The sequence below is a fragment of the Nelumbo lutea genome, chromosome 6, assembly GCF_056320005.1.
Source record: "Nelumbo lutea isolate HS-2025 chromosome 6, American lotus-T2T, whole genome shotgun sequence".
NCBI classification, from domain to species: domain Eukaryota; kingdom Viridiplantae; phylum Streptophyta; class Magnoliopsida; order Proteales; family Nelumbonaceae; genus Nelumbo; species Nelumbo lutea.
In genome coordinates this window covers 20968144-20989384 of record NC_142689.1, presented here as the reverse complement: position 1 = coordinate 20989384, position 21241 = coordinate 20968144, and the positions used below count along the sequence as shown (strand labels likewise).

Below are 21241 nucleotides of genomic sequence, written 5' to 3'. Positions count from 1 at the left end.
GTAAATTTGATGTGTTTTGGGAGAATTATAGAAGTTATACTGGTAGGATGTCAATCTGTGGTGAGATTTCAGTCTTATTTTTAATTTTTTAGGGTACATCTTGGAGTTATCTTTGGTTTGTTTAGTTTAGAAAGATTAGTAATGGGTTATAAAAGTTACTGTAAGAATTTTGCGTCCTTATTTAAGTGCCCTTATAGGTTATCTATAGGTTTGACTGTGGTCAATTTCCTATTTGGAAAGGAACAGGAAATGAATTAGTTTTTTTCCCACAAAGGCCCATGATTGTTTAGATGAAACTTAAAGTCACCTAACTGCATGAAGCACTGGTTCTTGAAAATAAGTATCAAGAGTGGAAATATACAACTCAATAAGTTGATTTAATGGAAGATATCAATTTATGATATAATGAACTCAAAAATTGCTGAAGCTTACAACCTATAGTGAAACTCCATTCGATGCAAAAATCTTTCCCAACATTGTGGTTTTCAACATATAAAGGAGACACACTATCTACCTTCTTGTTTATCAATATAAAAGTAGTTCTACTTAGTTGGATAGCATTTAGAAACTTTCTATGTGTGTTTAGAATCTGTATCTGCACCACAGATAATGCACAAAAAGGCGAGTTGTTAGAGCTATAAAGGCTTTGGTATGCACGATACTTAGGCTTTCACCTTTCAAATAGTTGGTCTAACGGCTTATGAGGTCTAGCAATGGAACAAATTCAGAAAAACTTTCTAGTTAAAAGATTTGATTGAATATATAATTATCTTTATTCTACATTTAGAAGAATTTATTATGAATAATCATGCCTTAATAAATTAGTATTTCAGGAGATGTGACAGGGGTTTCTCTGAATTCTCTCTCTAGGACAATGAATAGATGAAAAAATTTTGCCTCTGCTTTGTGGTAAGACCTCTCAATTATCCTATATCTTTATTTCCTTATGCTTACTTTACATTTCCGCTATTTCCCTTGACTTAACTCTGTTCTTTCAATAAAGGTTGTGGCTTCAATCTTGGTGGACATTTTTCCATAAAGAAATGGTTTTAGGAATATTTCAATAGTTTTTCCAAGAGAATATATAGAGAAATTAGGGAACGATTATAAAAACATGAAATTTGTTATGAAACCTCAAGATTTGTCAGAAGAAGTTTAATTGCATTTAAGACTCAAAAACATAGCAAACAATATGCATATATATAAGAGAAGGTTGAGAGACTTAAGATAGGTATATCAATTATATTCAAGTGATAAAACTTGTCAATGATTTCATCAGCAAGAAATTCAGAAAAATATCTGTATAATTTTGTTGATATTGAAAAAACTTTGAAAGTTAACAGTTTGAATGTTTCTGTCTGCAGACAATTATTTTTTTCTAGTTCACCTAACATATCTGTTAATAAAAAGGCTCAGTTTCTGTGTAGTATCGTTCCATTTGCAATATGGGAATTTGGAGAGAAAGAAGTGAACATATATTTGAGGATAAATGTTGGGCTAGAAGCAAAATGACTGCTGAAATCTGCGCTGTAATTGTTAAATGAGCAGTGGTCCATCAAGAATTTAAAGATACTAATAGGGATAAGAACTAACTTTTTGGTCTACTTTGGGCTTAAATGATAGGGCTCAATGAGAAATATGGATTTTGTTGATGTAATCCTGAATGGAAAATGCTGAGTTTTCTGTTTTGGTGAAATATCTTCATTTTGTGATTGTAATCCTTCCTTTTTTATTTAATGAAAAGTTTTCTATATCAAAAAAACTTTTTGAAAGATTCTCAATACATTGGCATCGGCATTATAATGGGAGAAAAAAGATCCTGGGGCTCTTCCATATTACCCCATAGCGAAAGGGTGAGATTTCAACCAAATTTGTCAATGTACAACCTCTCTTTAACTGGTTGCACTACATCTTATTTTTGGTATCTTAGCAATTTGCTTTCTCCGAGGATTTGTTTAGATATAATGGATTGAGAACTTTGAACTAGATGGATACTTTTGATTAGAAGAGTTGCCAATTTTGTTTTTGGTAAAAACAGTTGAGAATTTGCTTTCTAAAAAGTCCATAAAGAAGAGTTCTATTTAAATGCAGATTACACATGTAGTAGATCTTTTAGTAATATATTGTACCTCAATTTCATTATTCAAAAGTATGAGGCATTTTGTCAAATTGTCCCTATGATGATTTATCATGTTATTTTAGGAAGATGTTGGCTACAAGAACAAAAAGCTACATATGATCCCAAGAAGCATGCTTACATTTTTGGAAGGGTTTATAGAATCAGATTGTTCCATATTGATCTACCTCCAGTTAGTACATTACAACTGAAGATGTGGAGGACCTAAAATCTAACAGAGTCAATGGTACATGTGCTGATGAAGTATTCAACAACATTATTACTGAAGCAAAGGAAATTAGTGGGAGGTATGTCATTACTTTGGTTCATGATCATACCAAAGAGATGAAACAAAGAAAAATAGAAAACTAAAAGATTCCAAGCAACCAATCAAAGAACAAGAAAAATTGTCTCAAGCCAATCAAAGAACATTAAAACAAATTGAAGCTGAACCTTGATGGTAGTTCTATGGGCACTCTAGGGAGGGCAAGCATAGGAAGTGTCTTCAGGAATCACTTAGGCATGGTGTTGGCTATGTATTCAGGACCAGTTGGTTTTAGTGGCTCGGTTAGAGCTGAAATAATGGCACTGTTGCAAGGGCTGAGATTAGCACAACAGCTTGGTTTCCTAGAACTTGAAGTTGAAAGAGATTCAAAACTGGTCATATCTTGGAAAAGGCATTGTAATTCAGCACCTTGGAGTTTTAAACACGCCTTCAGAGAGATAGACTACCTAGAAAGGGAACTCAATATCACCTTCAGTTGGATTAAAAGAATTGCAAATGGGTTGGCAGATGTACTTGTAAAGAAGATGGGCTGAATGGCCCATAGGTTGTTTATTCTTTCTTGTTATTTATGTTTTCTCTGTAATGGGCCTTATTCTGGGCCCATCCTGTCAATATTAAGTTCTTTGTAAATTCTTGCGCAACTAAGGGCCTCCTTGTAATTATTCAAATATATCTTAATAAAATAGTGTTAGGGTGTTGAGAGAGGGAAGGTTCGAAACTCTCATTCTCAGACCCTCATTGCTGAACTCTCAGCTCTCTCTTCAGTTTTCTTCATGTTATCAGAGCATACCTGAACTTCGATATCCTAGGGCTGGAAGCTTAACTCGTATTGCCTGATTCTTGGAGGTCATTGGAAGTGCCCAAGACTCGAATCTCTTGGAGAAGTGGTTCGGTGGCCAGGAAGAATCAGAGAAAAGAAAAAGGGGAAGGGGAACAGCTCGGTTCTGGTTTGAAGCTCGAAACTGTAAGTTGTGCTCAGATTTCTGGGTTCAGTTTTCTTCTGGTTGTTCTGTATTGCTTTCAACTGTGTTTGGACTGTTGAAGTGTCCAAAAACTCTGGTTGTTCTGTACTACCTTCAGCTGCCATTGAATCTGGTTTAACCCAGAAATTTCTGTGCTGTTTTTTCACTGCTTCTTGGACTGTCAAAACTGCGGAAACATCCTTGTAACAAGGCTGTGGATTGTTTCTTATACTTGGCTGTTTTTGGGGGGCTGTACGAACTGTTCTTGAGGCCTTTTTCTTTTTTGACAGTGAGGTTGTCTCTATTGCCCACACTGTGTTTGTAAAAAGGGCTATTTCAGCAATACCAAGTGGTATTTATCTTGAAGTCCAGATTTGAAAAGGTACTTCGGCTGAGTGCCTAGAAGTTTCTGTTTACTTCTTGAAGGCTGAACTCAGTGTAGTGCCTTCTTGTGGTCGGATGAACTCTGTTATTGCTTGTCCTTATTCAGTATACTTGTAGAAGTCATCTGAAATCATATTTGGAGTGTTTACATGATGTACTCCTCAAAGTTTGAAAACAAAAGTGGTGCTGAATATGGAATGGTTCAGGGGACTCCAAGTGATTCCTTATTGACTGTGACCACAGTTAAACTAGTTGGAACTAATTATCTGGCATGGTCACAATCAGTAAAGATTCATGTATGTAGTAGAGGAAAGTGGGGGTTCATTTCCGGGAGTAAGAAAGCTCCCCCAGAAGATGATCCAACCTATGAGAAGTGGATGCAAGAAAATTACACTGTCATTGGGTGGCTTGTAAACTCAATGCAACCACAAATCAGTCAACACTACCTATGGATGAATTCAACAAAAGAAGTTTGGGACGGTGTTGCAGAAACCTATTCCCAAAAACTCAATGTGGCCTGGGCATATAAATTGAGAAGTGATGTAAAGAATTTAAGGCAAGGGGAGAAACCTCTTGCTGTATATTTCTCAACCCTGAAGTCCCTATGGCAAGAGATTGACCTAATAGAAGCTATAACTTGGGACACCACCAATGATGCAGAGACCTACAGAAAATTGGTTGAAAGAAACTGGGTATTTGAGTTCTTAACTGGACTAAACCCAGAATATGATATCACAAAACAAAATATTCCTTCAAAGGAATGTGTCTCTTTGTCACAAGCTTATGCATTGGTGAGTAGTGAAGAGAGCAGAAGGGCTGTCCAGGTTCAAGGGGCTGATATTAATGATCACTTTGCCAATATGGGGATTAAACCTAAAAGGAATGCTGGAACTTCTGGTGGCACAGGAAAGAAAGAAGTTATATGTGAGTACTGCAAGAAGCCGAAGCACACCAAAGACAAGTGCTGGAAATTACATCCTAATCTTGTTCCCATTCGGTTTCAGAAAAAACATGATGGTAAAAGATCGGGAAGTGCAAATGTAGCTGCCGAGCCAAATAGTGAAGAGATGTCTGCTTCTGCACAGTTGGCAGCCATGAGAGCAGAATATGAAAAGTTTGGGAAGATGATCAATCAGTTGAGTGATGTGACCTCTCCTTCCAACCCTTCAGAAAATTCTACTGCTTCAACTTTTGCTCATTCAGGTATAAGGGCTTCTGCGAATCATGCTACCACTTCAGGTAATCTCACCATATGACCAATCTATCTACCTTGTTTGTTTCATATGACTTACTTCCTGGACGTGATAAAATCACTTTAGCTGATGGTTCACTTGCCCCTATCTTTGGTAAGGGAACCATCAAGGCTACGAATTCTTTGTTCCTACCTTCTGCCCTCCATGTACCTAAACTAAATACAAATCTGTTGTCTGTGAGTAGTTTAACCAAGTCACTAAACTGTTGTGTAACATTTTTTCCTTCCTACTGTGTTTTTCAGGATCTGAAGTCTCAGAAGGTGATTGGGAGTGGCCATGAGGCGAACGGAATATACCTGCTTGATACTCCGGGACAATGCACCGATCATCTTGGAAATGTTGCTCTCGGATCTGCCTCTTCAAAGTCTGTTAGTCGGATTATGTTGTGTCATCGTCGTTTTAGTCATCTGTCTTTTTCTACCTTGAGTCATCTATTCCCTGAACTGTCTAAGGGAATTAGTTTGTCCAGTCTTCATTGTGAGTCTTGTGAATTGTCAAAGCATTGTAGAAAAAATTATCCTTTCAGCAATAAAAGATCTTCTATTCCTTTTAATATTGTGCATTCTGATGTGTGGGGACCTTACTACTTACCCTCCATGGGTGGCTACAAATATTCCTGATGAAATCCCGTGATGAAGTTCCAAGACTTGTAAAACTATTCCATGAATTTGTTCAAACCCAATTTGATACCAGGATTAAAATCTTCAGATCTGACAATGCAAAAGAATACTTTGAGAAAAACTTATCTTGCTATCTTTCTGACATGGGGGTTATTCATCAAAGCTCATGTGCTAGGACCCTAGAACAGAATGGGGTTGCTGAGAGGAAAAATAGGCATATTGTTGAAGTTGAAAGAAGTATCTTATTTGCCTCACATGTTCCTACCAGGTTTTGGGGTGATGCTTTTCTTACTGCTACCTACCTTATAAACCGTATGCCATCTAGGGTTTTGGGGTTTAAGTCTCCCTTCACTCTTCTTCATCCGAACAAGGACCTTTTTCTTGTTCCTATTCGTGTCTTTGGCTACACCTGTTATGTACATGTTCCAAGTGTCCAAAGGCATAAATTTGAACCCAAAGTTCAAAAGTGTATCTTCCTTGGTTATTCCCCCACACAGAAGGGTTATTATTGTTTTGATCCAAAGTCTGGCAATCGGTATGTCTTAATGGATGTCACCTTTGATGAGGTTTCCCCCTTTTATGGTTCCTCTCCAGAAGGACATTGTCCACAGGGGGAGGATTTGTCACAGGTGTTTGCTCTTCCTCTTCCTATCCCTGTTGAGTCTCTTGATGTGTCTGCTTCTCCTTCAAATGTATCAAGGGTGAATCAGTCATTTCATTCTCCTTGTCTCAGTACTCTACCTCCTCGTCCTATCCTCAATCCCAAGGTGTATCAAAGGCAAAGATCCAGAAATGTGCAGGTTGTTTCTCCTACAACACATGAGCCTCATACACTTCCAGTCACAGAAGAGACAACAGGTACTATTTCAGCACCTTTGGATTCATCATTCCCTAACCTTGATATTCCCATTGCTGTTAGAAAAGGAAAACGGAATTGCACTACACACTGCATTTCCAAGCACCTTTCTTACGGTTTGCTTTCACCTTCATACTTTGCCTATCTCTCTTCTGTTGCTTCTCATCCTATTCCCAGGTCTGTGTCAAAAGCTCTTAAGATTCCAGAATGGAGGGATGCTATGAGATCTGAAATCGATGTCCTATACAAGAATGACACATGGGAAGTGGTGGATTTACCTGAAGGGAAGGATCTAGTTGGTTGCAAGTGGGTCTTTACTATCAAATACCAAGCTGATGGCACCATTGAAAGTTACAAGGCTAGGCTGGTTGCAAAAGGCTATACACAAACATATGGGATTGATTATTTAGAGACCTTTGCACCTGTTGCCAAGATGACATCTGTGAGGGTTCTTCTATCTTTAGCTGCTCACTTTGACTGGCCCCTTTATCAATTGGATGTGAAGAATGTATTTCTGAATGGTGAATTACATGAGGAGGTTTACATGTCTCTTTCTCCAAGGATGTATGGAACTGATATGAAAGGAAAGGTATGCAGGCTGAAGAAATCTCTTTATGGACTAAAACAGTCCCCTAGAGCATGGTTTGAGAGATTTAGAACAACACTTGTTAACTTTGGTTATGTGCAGACACAGTCCGATCATACTCTTTTTGTGAAGAGGAGTGGACCTCTGGCAGTATACCTCATTGTGTATGTAGATGATATTGTAGTGACTGGTAATGATGTTTCAGGAATTCATGATCTAAAATCTTTTCTCCATACAAAGTTTGAGATTAAAGAATTGGGGGAATTGAGATACTTTCTTGGCATAGAAGTGGCTCGATCCAGGGATGGGATTCTTGTCTCCCAAAGGAAGTATGTTCTTGACTTGCTCTCTGAAACTGGAAAGATGGGTGCTAGACCAGTTGCTACTCTTATTGATATGAGTCATAAACTCTCAGCCTCAGAAGGGACATTTTTAGAAGACAAAGGAATCTTTTAGAGACTTCTTGGGAAACATTTGTACCTATGCATGACTCGGCCAGATATTGCATATGTAGTCAGTTGCATTAGCCAATTCATGCATGCTCCCCGAGACACTCATATGGCACCTGCAGAGAGAATCCTATGTTATTTGAAGGGCTCCCCAGGAAAGGGTATTCTGTTTGCCAAGCATGGTCATATGAAACTTGAAGCCTACACCGATGCTGACTGGGCCAGGAACATTGATGACAGAAGATCTACTTCTAGATATTGTAGCTTGGTGGCTGGTAATGTTGTTTCTTGGAGAAGCAAGAAACAATCGGTTGTTGCTCGGTCTTCTACTGAAGCAGAATACAGGGCCATGTCACATGGAGTTTCTGAATTATTATGGCTAAAATCTTTGATGGAAGAACTTGGAGTTGAATATGACAAGCCAATGATGTTGTACTGTGATAATCAGGCTGCCATCAACATTGCTCACAACCCAGTGCAACATGATAGAACAAAGCATATTGAAGTTGATCGACACTTCATTAGGGAAAGGGTCTCTTCGGGTGAAGTGTGTCTTCCTTTCATCACATCTGAAGGGCAGTTGGCAGATTTTCTCACCAAGGGCATTCCCAAGGCAAAACTTCAGCATGATACCAGCAAGCTTGGCATGATTGACATCTATGCTCAACTTGAGAGGGAGTGTAGAGAAGATGGGCCGAATGGCCCATAGATTGTTTATTCTTTCTTGTTATTTATGTTTTCTCTGTAATGGGCCTTATTCTGGGCCCATCCTGTCAATATTAAGTTCTTTGTAAATTCTTGCCCAACTAAGGGCCTCCTTGTAATTATTCAAATATATCTCAAGAAAATAGTGTTAGGGTGCTGAGAGAGGGAAGGTTCGAAACTCTCATTCTCAGACCCTCATTGCCGAACTCTCAGCTCTCCTCTCTTCAGTTTTCTTCAGTACTAGTAAAACAAAGGGTGAATAGAAACCAATTGCTTTAGGAAAAAATGTAAACTCTTATATCTGGGGATTGGCTAGAATGGTCCAACATCTGTACTAAAATTTAACTTCAAATTTAATTAATGAATATCCTTTACTGATCAAGAAAAAAAAAAAGAAAGAAAGTTGTTCCAATGCCTAAGCATCAACATGAGCCAAAATTTGAGTCCTTTGAATATCAAGAAAAGCCTCAACAATTGGATGTGAATACACCTAGGAGGCTATTGACAACAATCGTTCATCATATTTTTCACGAAAACCCATTCTAAGCTCCCTTCAGTACTCATGCTAAGATTTAAGAAGAATTATACAAACTTTTGGGGGTGGAAACATGGAATATGGATTTTTTGAATGCATTTATTATCAACCCAAAGAATCATATTTCCCAATTACTTCAATGCCCTCTCAATAAATGCTCAATTAGTGATGGTACATGGTGATCACCTAATGCTGGTCTTGACAATACAAGGTCTTGGTAGGGGTTAACTGGATAGGGACCTAAGCTACAGCATTTAATGTATGAAGTGATCACATTCTCATGCTTGTCAGCCCCAGATTTTACCAGTGCACCAAAAATGACCCCATTATTAATGACTATGCAAATGCTGCAAAGAATATTTTAAAAAATAGAAGCATTCCATTAGGCATTCCACTATCCCAAGGTGTGGCTAATAAACCAAAATTCAAGAGGCATTAGTCTACTGAACATAATTTTTTCAATTTCTCAACTAATATAAAGTTAAAATAAAATAATATAAAAGCATAGCAAAATAAGCATCAATTTTGGTAGACCTCTGACATGTAGAAATAGGAAAGTTTTGGGGATTATTTATAGTTTGATAAATATTTGGAAGGAAAATCCAGAGAAATTAATGAAAGTATCAAAATCATGGATTTTGTTAACAAAACTTAAGGGATTGTAGTAATTGCACATTTAAAATTCAAAAAACCATATAAAAAACTATTCATATCAAATAAGAGAAGATTAATAGACTTAAATAGGTTCATTAATTACTATAAATATCTAATTGTTAAACTTATCAGTGATTTCATTGGCAAGATATTTCCAATAATTTTATTGGAATTTCAGAATGTTTCATTGATATTTGGAAATATCACTAATATAATGATAAAAAATATGTTAGGACTTTTTTATCACTCCTAATAAAAAGGTGTGATTTTGAAAAAGAAAATCACATATATTGCAAAACATCCTGTTACCAAAACTGCCACATTCAAATAGAAAAATCAAGGGCTAATCAGGTAAAAACTGACAAACGTAATATGACATAAACAAATTTGGTTAATGCCAACAATGGAATTGTAAATACAATGGATATAAAGGATTAAGGCAATTATATAACAGTAACGAAATGAAAAGCATTTTTGTTTGCAAATCACAATTCACTTAAGTTACATAAAATCTAAAGCAATGGAGCAATAATATCAATTATCAATAAGGATAAATTTTGAGTACCAAGTTATTAACTAGTAACTTAATTGTTCACTTCTTGCATGTAAAGCTCTAACAGATTTTTTTTTAAATAAATGCATCTGAACTTGGAAGACGGCTGCTAAAGGAAGGGGCCCTATGTTTCTTTTCTAATCTCATATCCTTTTTTATCCAACATTTGTTTTTTTTTTTCATTTTGTTTGGTGGGAGGTGGAGTCCTCGAGTAGAGGTGGGTATCCCATTCAAAATTTCATTCTTTTCTCCACCTAAAAGGAGAGAAAAATTTTGTAGGCATGTACCACATCGGGAACCCTTTGAAATATTTGGGAAGAAAGGAATACTAGGATATTCAAAGAAAAAAGCCAAAGTAAAGGAGCCATAGAAACTAGCAGTTGGTAGCAAATTCATTGCAGAGAATATTTGTAATTTAGACATATTGGTGGAAGGAGACTCATACAATTATAAGTTGTCTTAAAAACAGTATAGGCTCTTGGAAATATAGATACATACCAAGGGAGGTTGAAAAGTTGGCTACGGAATTGACAAGAAGTTATAACTGGGTCCCAAGGTTTGCAAATGCAGTGGTAAATTGGTTAGCAAGACAAGGAATAAATAAAAATTTGTTGTATAGGGGATTGATTCCCCAAGATGAGTTATTGTGAAAAGAAATTCAAGGGTGGCTAGCAAGGACTGGGTCAACATTTCATACAAAATTATTTTTATTCATATTCATTAATGTTACAACCTAATAATAAAGTGAGAAAAGATAAGGGTCAGAGAACCCCCTTTATGTCTTAGAGATGAACAAGAAGAAAGGGATGAAGCCCACCTCATGCATGAGGGAGAGAGCAGTTGCCAAAAAATTGTGTACCTCTAGCTGTAAGAAGCAATCAATCCTCAAGAGTCCTATTGGGGTTGATGCATTAATTGTCTATATTTATGGCATCATTGATAAAGAGGACAGATTAAACAATATTCAAAGACTCAGTTCTTCTTTGCCAATGAATTTAGGATTAAGGATCTAGAAGATTTATATTTCTTGGAAATTGAATTTGCTCTCACAAAAGGAGCATGCATATTTCTCAAATGAAATACATCCTCACATCCTCCTAGAGAGATAGGAACAGTAGGATCAAAGCAAGTTCAAAGAAATTAACATTTCCAGGATGCCACACTCCTGGGGCCAGTGGATCTGGTTACCTGATTAAGAAACTTGAATTTGAAAGCATAATTAAATGACAGGCATTTGGTATCTGGAAGTTTGATCGCAGCCAAACAGTACAACATTATCAGAGCTACTGTTCAAAAACCTATAGTTGAGTAAATTTCTTTTGATTTTGAAACAAATATTGATGCATACTTGTCAATAGGAATTTTTTCCTATCTTAGACAGAAAACTCAACCTACAAAACACATAAAAACTGCTTTTAGAAAGCATGCCTTACGTACGATACAGCCAATTAATTCATTAAAATCAGAAATAAACCAGACTTACTCTCAAAACCTGTAAACCTTTGCTGATGTCTCCTGAAATTCTGGAATATTATCAGTTGTGTTAACAGCTCCAAAGGGTATGGTTGAATGAGTTGGTCTAGAATTATACTGATCCATGTTCTGACAGGGTTTCAGAATGTGTTTTGCTCCTGCGCTTAATTTAATAGGACCTGATCTTGTCACAACATCTGGATTAGAAGAATTGTGATCAGATGACATTCCACATTCATCCTGAATCTTCACTGGACAGTATCCGGTGCTGCTTGCCTTCCCCCCACATACATCATATTCAGCTGATTCTCTGTTATATTGTGTATGGCAAGTGAATTCCATATTTTTCTTCAATTCTTTTGGAGATCTTGGAACCTCTTCCATCTCTGGGTTTCTTTGCAGCTTTTGTTGAATTGTCTGTTTTAGAAGCAGCTCTCTTTTTGAATTTCTTTTCATGGTCAGGATCTCCAGGATGAATACTTTTCATCCTTACATCCTTGGTCCTGTTTGTGGAAGTTGTATTCCACAAGGAAGCAGATTTGTATCCTGGAGGGACTGGGATAAGTGGAGGGTAAACTAAAGAGGCTGGAGAAGATGAACTCTTCATGCAAGGGTGAGAATTGCTGGGGTTGTGAGAAGACATAATCAAATTCTTATTAAGGGGAGGGTTAGCTGGAAACCTAGTTCCAGACATGGTACTGGGATGAGGTTGAGCACTTGTATCAGGATATGGTTGAGAAGTTAGGTCACTCCCTTTCTCCTCTGTTGCATTTAGTAGCCAATGGGGAAGGTTCACTGAAGAGCTTTGAGAACATGATGGCTGCAAATGCTCTCCAGACTCTTGATTGGAGAAGGGAAACTGGAGAGTTGGTTTTGTACCACATTCCAAGCACTTTTTACACTTGAATTGGGCAGAACTTAAAAGCTTATGCTGACAACCATCAAAAGGAGTTGATGCAGGGGATGGAATTTGAGAGATCATTTTCAAAGATTCAGTTCCAGAAATACAGGGATCCAAGGACCTCACTTTCTGATTTGGCAATCCTAGAGAAGGACAAGGATGGACAAAGTTTTGCAATTGTGCATCTGGGTTGCCATTGATCATGGGAAAGCTATTTTGTGATTTTACATATGTTTGCCAGTCTAGATATGAGTGAGCAGATTTAGGCTCTACCCTTTTCTCCTGAAAAATACTTTGTAAGGGAGAACAACTTCTTGGTTCAAATGAAGAAATTATAGTTTCTTTCAGTTCTTCTGATACTGGAAGTATAACCAATTCAGGCTGGAAATGTCCTTTCAGAGAAGAGTTGCCTGGTGCAACAATGGCAGGATAATGCTCTGACACAATTTCCTTATCTGTCCATATCTTTCCATCCTCAGAACCTTGGACTTCTTTGCTACGTACACCCACTGTAACATCTTTACCCATCAGCCGCAATGTTGGTTGGGTGGTAAGCGGAAACCCACAGTCCTGAATTTCCTTTGGTTGAATCTTTTCACCTTCAGTTTGATGTGGAGTTGAAGTATACTTATGCCCAGAAGAACATATGTCAACGAGGTTCAGGTCAGAATCAAATTGATAGGCAGAGGGGTTGTTTCCCCTCACTGAATCATGCCTGTGAACATCTGCACCTCCAGTATATTGGAATCCACTAATACTTAACAAAGATGAAAATGATACTTTAGAGTTTTCTTTCTGATAGGGTTTCTCAGCAACCAGTTTTAAGTTGTCTCTGGTAAGTCCAGTCTCAGCAATACCCTTCTCTTTCAAGTGTGAATTATCAAATACACTCTTTGTCTCCAGAAGATGATGCTTTGGGGAAATGCTTGAAGTCCCAATAATTGTGTTTTGCTTCTTCAGTGGGAACCCTGCTTTACCACTTGAATGCAAAGGGATCAGTTCCCCCTGTGAATTAAGAGGCAAACCAATAAAACCTTCACCAATGCACTTATCTCTGAAAATAGCTTCTCTTTGCTTCTTCCACTCAACAGAGGGACATATGCTGCTCATTAAATCCCTAGCAGTCAGGTGACCAAGTGACGGGTAAGGTGAAGCACAATGGTTGAGCCTTTGAGTGGTGTCTTGTGACAGAAATGGATGCCTTGCACTTTTTTCTGTATTTGTAGCAGAACAGGATGATAAGAACTGAAAATTTGCCCTTCTGTTTGTCAATGAATACATTGCAACAGATCTTGGAATAGAATCTGCACAGGGATCGGGTAGATTTATCCCAGTATCAGATATCCCTTGGATATTTCCATCTGCTTGAGCCTCTACAATGGGATTAAATCCCCTATTTGTAGTAGAATGGAGGAGTTGGGGAATACCCACATGTGAAAGAGACTGTGAGGCAGTCAGGTTACCTTGATTGAGCAAATACAAATTATCGTCATGCTGTAATTCCTGGTTGAGGTCTACAAATTCATCTGGAGTTTTTTCTTTATCCTGGAAATCTCTTTTAAGTTGACTTGGAGATGTTGGTGAAATGGGACAACTATGATTATCATCCAAACATATATTTTCATGTGCAGGTAGGAACTCGGTTCCGTTTCTAATGCTAACAGCAACATTTTCATTACTTCCATCCAACTCCATGGCCTCAATCGCAGGGGATAATTTTTTATTAATTTCCATAGATTGATCATGTAATGGTAGAGCATCTATGACATCAGGAAATACTTTTCCAAGGCTTTGCACTTGAGGCAGATCATTGGAAGGGCACCCTTTCTTTATTGGTCCAAGTATGTCATCCTTACCTGAAAACCTGACATGTTTGTCTGATTGTTGACCTCGTCTAAGGTTTATTTGATTACCACCCTGTATATCACCTAAACCAGCAGAGCACTCACTGGAAATGGCTGTTGCCCAATTCTTCAGAATACTGTGAATGGGAAAAACTGGTTTTTCATGCTGCTGGTGTTCTGGTGCTAATTCGGAATCTTGTACACTTTTTTGTGTACAGGAACTTTTCATGCTTGATTGTCTCTTTTTTGGGATAACACCAGTATCTGAAACGTCCTTTCCCAACCTCTTATTGTGTAATGAAACTTTTTTTTGTCCGGAGATCTCAGCTTGAGATGGAACTTTTAGTTTACTAATTTTTCCCTGCAAAAGAGACATGCCATACCAAATCTTAACAAATTTTGAATTCATATGCAATCCAGCACTACGTTTCACATGAAAAAGAGATGCAGAGTTAGGCAAATGTTAAAGCAACACTGTGGAAGTGTCATACATCAAATTTAAGAACGATAAGCAATCTACTTGCAAGAAAAAAAAATATACCACATTTCTTCTTTTAGAATAAAGTAATATTTCATTTAAAAAGAAGGTCATACATTCTATTTATCTAGATGTAAACTAAGCAAGTTCAAGTTCCAGAAGAAAGTGTCCAGCAAAACAAATATGATTGCCTCAATGTGGTCAGCTCTTCTGGCAGCTTTAATGTGGTCAGTATGGATGGAAAGAAGCAGAAGGTTGTTTGAGAACAAGTTCACACATGAAGATAAAGTGATAAAGAATATGGTGGGCAGACTGGGATCGCGGACAGCTGTTGAGAAAGAGTTTAGTCAAGGTACAGAAGATTTGTTTTTGTCTGAACAGAGTTGATTTGAATTGTAATGAACTTGTAGTTGCTTTGATGTGGCTTGTTGTTGGTTTGCTCCTACAGTGACTCACTGTAGGGAAAAGTTTTGTAAAAGTTTCTATTTGTGCAACAATATACCTTAATAAAAAAGAAAGATGATGCACAAGTTGTACATTCATGTATATAAGTATAGGGTCAGATATAACAGCACGGTACTATCCTTTGTTCCAAAGAGACACCTACCCTTAAATATGATTATTATCCCAAAGGATATTCACCTCACCTCAAATCTTCTCTACCGACACCCTCACAAGCAAGGGTCTTCCATTGAGTTAGCTCACCAATATGTCCAAAGAATATCTTCTTGTGTCCCATGACAAAGTTGTCTTCCTTCTCTAATCTGATGGAGATTTCTTAAGTAGCACACAATTAATTTTGTATCCTTCTACTACTAGTTCTAAGAAACCAGACTCCTTGGCCAATATCAGACCTTGAAGTGCACCATCTAGCTCAGCTCTTATGGAGCTCCCAACACTAATTGGTCCTAAAAAAGCAAATATAGTGTACCTTCTTGACAGTATGGCCGGCCAGAAATAAGAGGAAGAGAAGAGGAGAGAAGAGGAGAAGAAGAGAAGAGAAGAGAGGAGGGAAGAAAGAAGGTTAGAAATAAGTGCACCACATGTCATTTTTGATTTATGAACCGCAATAAGAAGATTAAGGTCAGAAACCACACAAGGTGGCTCAGTAATAAGTTCACCGCAAGTATCAAAAACAAGAAGAGGTTCAGAATCCAGATTACCTAAGTCCAGGAAGTCAAATTGTAATAGACATTCAATCTCTGGAGTCATCCTCTTTTTTCATCTAACGAACCACTGGTGCCAAGACCAAGGAATAGGAGGAGGCACAGGAGTAGTATTACTACCACCACAAGGAAGAAGAGGAGAAGGAGAAGGATCAACAACACCAATTATAGTTGGAGTAGGAATCGGCATACAAAAAGGAGTTCGATCTTCACTAGCTTTCTCCCCCTGAAGAGAAGGATAAGAAGAGGAAAATAAGGGAGTAGACTCAAAGAATGTAACATCTTTGGGCACATACCTTTTTCCAGAGTGAGGGTCATAACAAAGGTGCCCTTTTTGGACTGAAGAATATCCCAAGAAGACACACTTAATAGACTTTGGATCAAATTTTAACCTAGAAGGACTCATGTCATGGACAAAACAGAAGAAGCTGATGAGGAGACTGGAGATGAAGGGTCCGTGAAGGAAGTCTATTAATAAGATATAAAGTTGTTTGTATAGCATCCCCCCAGAACCGAGTTGGGACATGCATCTGGAATAACAATCCCCTAGCAACTTCAACCACATGTCTATTTTTCCTCTCTGATACCCCATTTTGTTGGGGGTATGAGGACATGAACTTTGGTGAATTGCTCCTTTCTCTTCAAGGAAAGTTTGTAAGTGCTTCTCCAAGTATTCCTTGGCATTGTTAGATCTAATAATCTTAATCTTCTTTTCAAATTGTGCCTCCACCATATTAAGAAAACATTTTATAATTGAAGGAACTACATTTCGGCTCTTCATCAAATACAACCAAGTATACCGCGAGTAGTCATCAACAAAGAGAATGAAATATTTATAACCACCCATACATGGAATAGAATAAGGTCCTCAAACATCAGTAACATTACTTCTCTCATTACTTGCAAAATATGTGGTTCTACATTGCTTTGATAGTTGGCAAACTTCACATTGTAAACCAGAACTAGACAAGGACTCAAACAGACTAGGAAACAAAAACTTCAACGAACCAAAAGACACATGTCCAAGACAGTGATGCCACGATTTCAATTGACTTAGTTTTTCATCATGACAATACTCAGACTGACACATTAACCCAAACTTTGGAGACCGATCAAGAAGATAAACTCCATCGGCATCATGTCCACTGCCAATTGTCTTCCCCATACTCAGATCCTAGAAGACACAATAAAATGGAAAGAATGTTTCAGAACAATTATGAGACTTTGTAAGAGAGCTAACAAATAAGAGATTTCCATGCAATTGTGGGACATGGAGAATTGTTTCAAAGAAAGGTTGTTGGTAAGTTTAACTTCACCCAAACCCGAGATTGGGGTTTGAGATCCATTGACAACAGTAATCTTACCTTTCCTTGAAAAAAGTTTATACGTGGTAAAGTAGGAAGGCATACCAGTCATATGATCACTGGCTCTTGTGTCAATTATCCAAGGGCCAAAGGATGAGGCATGGCATGCAAATGTAGTACCTGATTTTGGAAAGGCACTAAAAGGTGTATGTGAACCGGCAGATTTAGGTAACCCACTCTTTTCAAGATGGAACAAGATACCACTCAATTTTTCCATCACATCAGAGGTGTCATGAGTAGATGCCTGAGCAGAAGAATTCCCCTCAAGCATGTGAGTCTGAGAATCATGACTAGCTGTAGCAACATGAGCATTTACCTTCTTTCCGGTTTTAAAATTCTTAGGCTTTAGGTGGGGATTTAGTTTCCAGCACCTATCCTTGGTGTGCCTTGGCTTCTTGCAATGTTCACAAACTACATCTTCAGGTTTACCAGAACTCTATTTGGGTTTTGTAGACACAAGATCTGTGTGCTCATTGACAGGAACTTGCATCATGGCAATTCTCCTACTCTCTTCATTCTGCACCATAAATATACTATGGAGAGTGACAAGATATCAGCACTAAGGATATGTTGCCTGGTGAAATCATAATCGGCATTCAATCCAACAAGAAAATCAAAAACTCAGTTTTTCTCAATGCACTTCCTATATTGTTCAGCATCAATAGGATCCTTCCACTCCAAAGCTTCTAAATGATCCATTTCTTCTCAAAATGATTGTAAGGAAGAGAAATACATGACCACCGATTTCTCCCCCAGTCGCATATTATATGCTTCTCTTCGCAGTTGATAGATTCTAGTTGTGTTCTTCGCTTGAGAATAAGTTGAAAAGTTAACCTATCCCAAATGTCCTTAGCAGTTGGAAAGAACGTATACTTGTGGGCAATGTGAGGCTGCATAGAGCATACCAGCCAAGACATAACCAACAAATTATCCTGCTCCCATTTGTAATAAACCTAAGCTTACCTCTTCCTCCGATTGTAAGCTTAGCTGATTGAGACCATTCAAGAAAATTTGTTCTATCAAGTTTTACAATAGTAATTTGCCCCCCAGCACTGCCATTACTTCCCGGGAGGACATAGGTAGGTACATACACATCCTTGTGTGAGTCCATTGATCACCACCCGTCTAAAAACACTTTTCTCACCAACACCACAATCTCCCAACACTAGCTGAACACCCAAACACCTTTCCTTGAAGGTTAAACACGGGCTACAACGATAAAACAAAAGAAAAGAAGGTACTGGTGGCAAAATAGGGGAAGAAAAAAAATCCCAAAAAAAGTTTTAGGGCTCCAAAAAATCTGAGACTGCTTCCTATAATCTCAGAAATTTACCACACTTCAAACGCAAGTGGATTTAACAGCAACCAGCCCACCATGCGAGCATGCAAGCCCTAAACTCTAAATCTGTAATTTTTGCCAATTTTCATCTAAAAAATCCAAGAAAATGTAAAAGAGCTTCAAACCTCCATGAAATGTATATCAAAATTCCTCTAAAAATGAGGCGCATCAAGGGGTGTCAAAACCGCAAATGAACGCCGCCGAATGTACGGGCTGCTGACATCAACCAACGGCAAGCTGGCGTCAACAGGTTCGTCTGTGAGTCATGACCAGCAGCTGATGCTCTCCTTAATCTTTTGTCGGTCTGATACCAAGTTAAAGTAATCGAAGAACCTAGGTGTGTTACTATTCACACCCTGAAGAGGCCTTCTTAACTTTTTTAAGAAAATTACAAATGGGCCCTTGAATAGGCGCCCAAATACAAAAAATCACGAAAGGACATAAGCGCCCTTACACTCTCAACAACTGCTATACTGCAAGTAGTTGGAGCAGCAACTTTATCATCCATTTCATACTATAAGGGTGATAATGACTTGCAATACTGTTGTAGTGAATTTCATGATATTGTGACTAATTTTGCTATGTTGTTACCTGATATAGAACTACATGCAGACAATTTCATATGTATCAAACCTCCAAAAAATGTACAGTTTTTGTTAATTTTTGTTGGGCACGGTTTCCATTCTTTAGGTGGTTGTTGTGTTTTATGAAATTAGTCCCAAATATATAATAATGCTCCTAAAATATCAAAACAAGCATCCTGTAGTTTTCCATAATATCCAGAATAGTCCAATGCTTTCTGTGGTTTTCTTATAGTACTTTTATATAGTCCCCTACATCTATTTCCATATCATTTATCCACTGCTGAGAGGGATCAATGGTTGTATCTACGTAGAAGTTTAGATCCTGGTAGTGATCACTCTTCAAGCCATTTTCAGTTTTTAAGAAATTTGCAGTTTCCCCATAATCAATACCAGTAGCAGTCCAACTCATTTAGCAAAACTCTGAAAAAAAGAGTAATACTTGTCAAGAATTGTTCTCTATATTACTCAATTGTGGTAAGCTAAACGACAAAATTCTAAGCACAGTAGCTTGGGTGGCTAAAGGAGCCAGAGACTGTAGCTTGGTCTTTAGAAGAGCGATGAGAAGATTCAAATGGCTAACTTCCAACATAATAGTGAGAGTCCAGTGGGAGAGGGGATCGGCTAATGGGCTGGCATACCTTCAAGCTAAGCAAGGGATGCATAGGGGTCATTGATTTTGGGCTCAATTGTAATCTTGATTTATTTTTGAGGCTGCATCATGCCTCTCTGTGGATTTTTTATCCTGTATCCTTTCCTAGTTCTTATTTAGTCTTTAATAAAACACTTCTTATTGCTTATCATAAAAAGAAATCCTAAGCACAGTAGATGAAATTCTTATTGGAAAGAAATTGAGAGAACATCAGCTTTCCCCAATAGGACAAGAACAAGAACAAAGCACTCTTGACCTCTACATGACTCTGAAGTATAAACCAAATTGCTTTATCTAGGATAATCTCTATCAAATTGATTATAACTTCATCACAGAGCAAACATGCCAAATGTTCTGAAGAGATGTTATATTTCATGAAATTGTAAGTAATTAGAACTAAATTGGAAGGCCAATTTTAATGGTCCAAACGTGCTTCTAGTCTAAGAAATTTGTAGGTATAAATGAATTCTACCCTACACAAAAAATTCAGGAGATGAATAAGCTATAAGAATGAATAGGAGTCAAATGATTACAGTTCAGTTCTTGAAGATAATAATGAGAGGACAAAATAGCTGAGTATTAGATACTATAATCACATATTACCTTTCAGTGCCTAAATCCTGTATCAGTAAGTTTCTACAATGGTAGCCACAATACTGAATCTAGTATAAATGTTTGTCATGAATTATCGAACATTAGGCTCAGTTTGGGAAGAGTGCAAATACAAATATGTTCACTGCAAAACCTTGTATTTGTATTATTTGCACTTTTCCCGAACTGAACCTTAAACTGAAACTAAGGCTCAGTTTGGAAGGAGTACAAATACAAATATGTACATGTACAGCACAAATACATACAAAATAAGACAAAATACATATTTGTACTTGTACTCCTTCCAAACTGAGCCTAAGGCTGTTGTAGAAGATGGGCCCTACAGCTCGGTTTAGGAATAGTGCAAATAATACAAATATGTACAGTGCAAATACAAGGTTTAGAAATATCATATACAAGGTTTTGCACTGTACATATTTGTATTTGTACTCTTCCCAAACTGAGCCTTAGGAAACTGTGGAATGACCAATACAGGTGGAAATGCTTGAAACCTATGATAGCTGGATTTTCATTTTCCTTACGATAATAGTATCAGCATGACATTGCACGGGTCTAGGCTCATAATCTGTGTATTGACCAAAAATCTCATTTGGTATTTCCATATTGATGGTTTGGTTGGTTACATGCTCATGGTTTTGGAATATAAACTCAGAGCATTAAAATATCAAAACCGATATCGCAATTATAAAAATAGCAGTACAAAACAGTGATGACAGAAGTATAAATTTTATTTATGCAACAGCCATTAAGTTAAGTACATTTCAACTTGTGTAAGACCAGTGCAATGCATGGGCTGGTGTTAAAAGATGCCTAAATATGTTTTATAGGGGACTGATTGGATGTTTTGTTGTGAGTAATCCGTGTTTTATTTT

At 37.6% G+C, this 21241-nt stretch overlaps 1 protein-coding gene across 9 annotated transcripts in view; it reads right to left on the bottom strand.

The window, feature by feature from the left end:
* Positions 1-21241, bottom strand: part of LOC148847833 (uncharacterized) — a 29803-nt gene that overhangs the window by 5661 nt on the left and 2901 nt on the right. For 5 of the 9 annotated variants that reach the window (XM_088952070.1, XM_088952065.1, XM_088952061.1 and 2 more), the window contains one exon: positions 11443-14538. In XM_088952070.1, coding sequence (XP_088808196.1) covers positions 11746-14538 — 2793 coding nt within the window. In that variant the 3' untranslated portion in view covers positions 11443-11745. Of the gene's footprint in view, positions 1-11143; positions 11351-11442; positions 14539-21241 lie in introns of those variants that run through there. The other 4 variants (XM_088952063.1, XM_088952062.1, XM_088952064.1 and 1 more) reach the window with 3 other exon arrangements.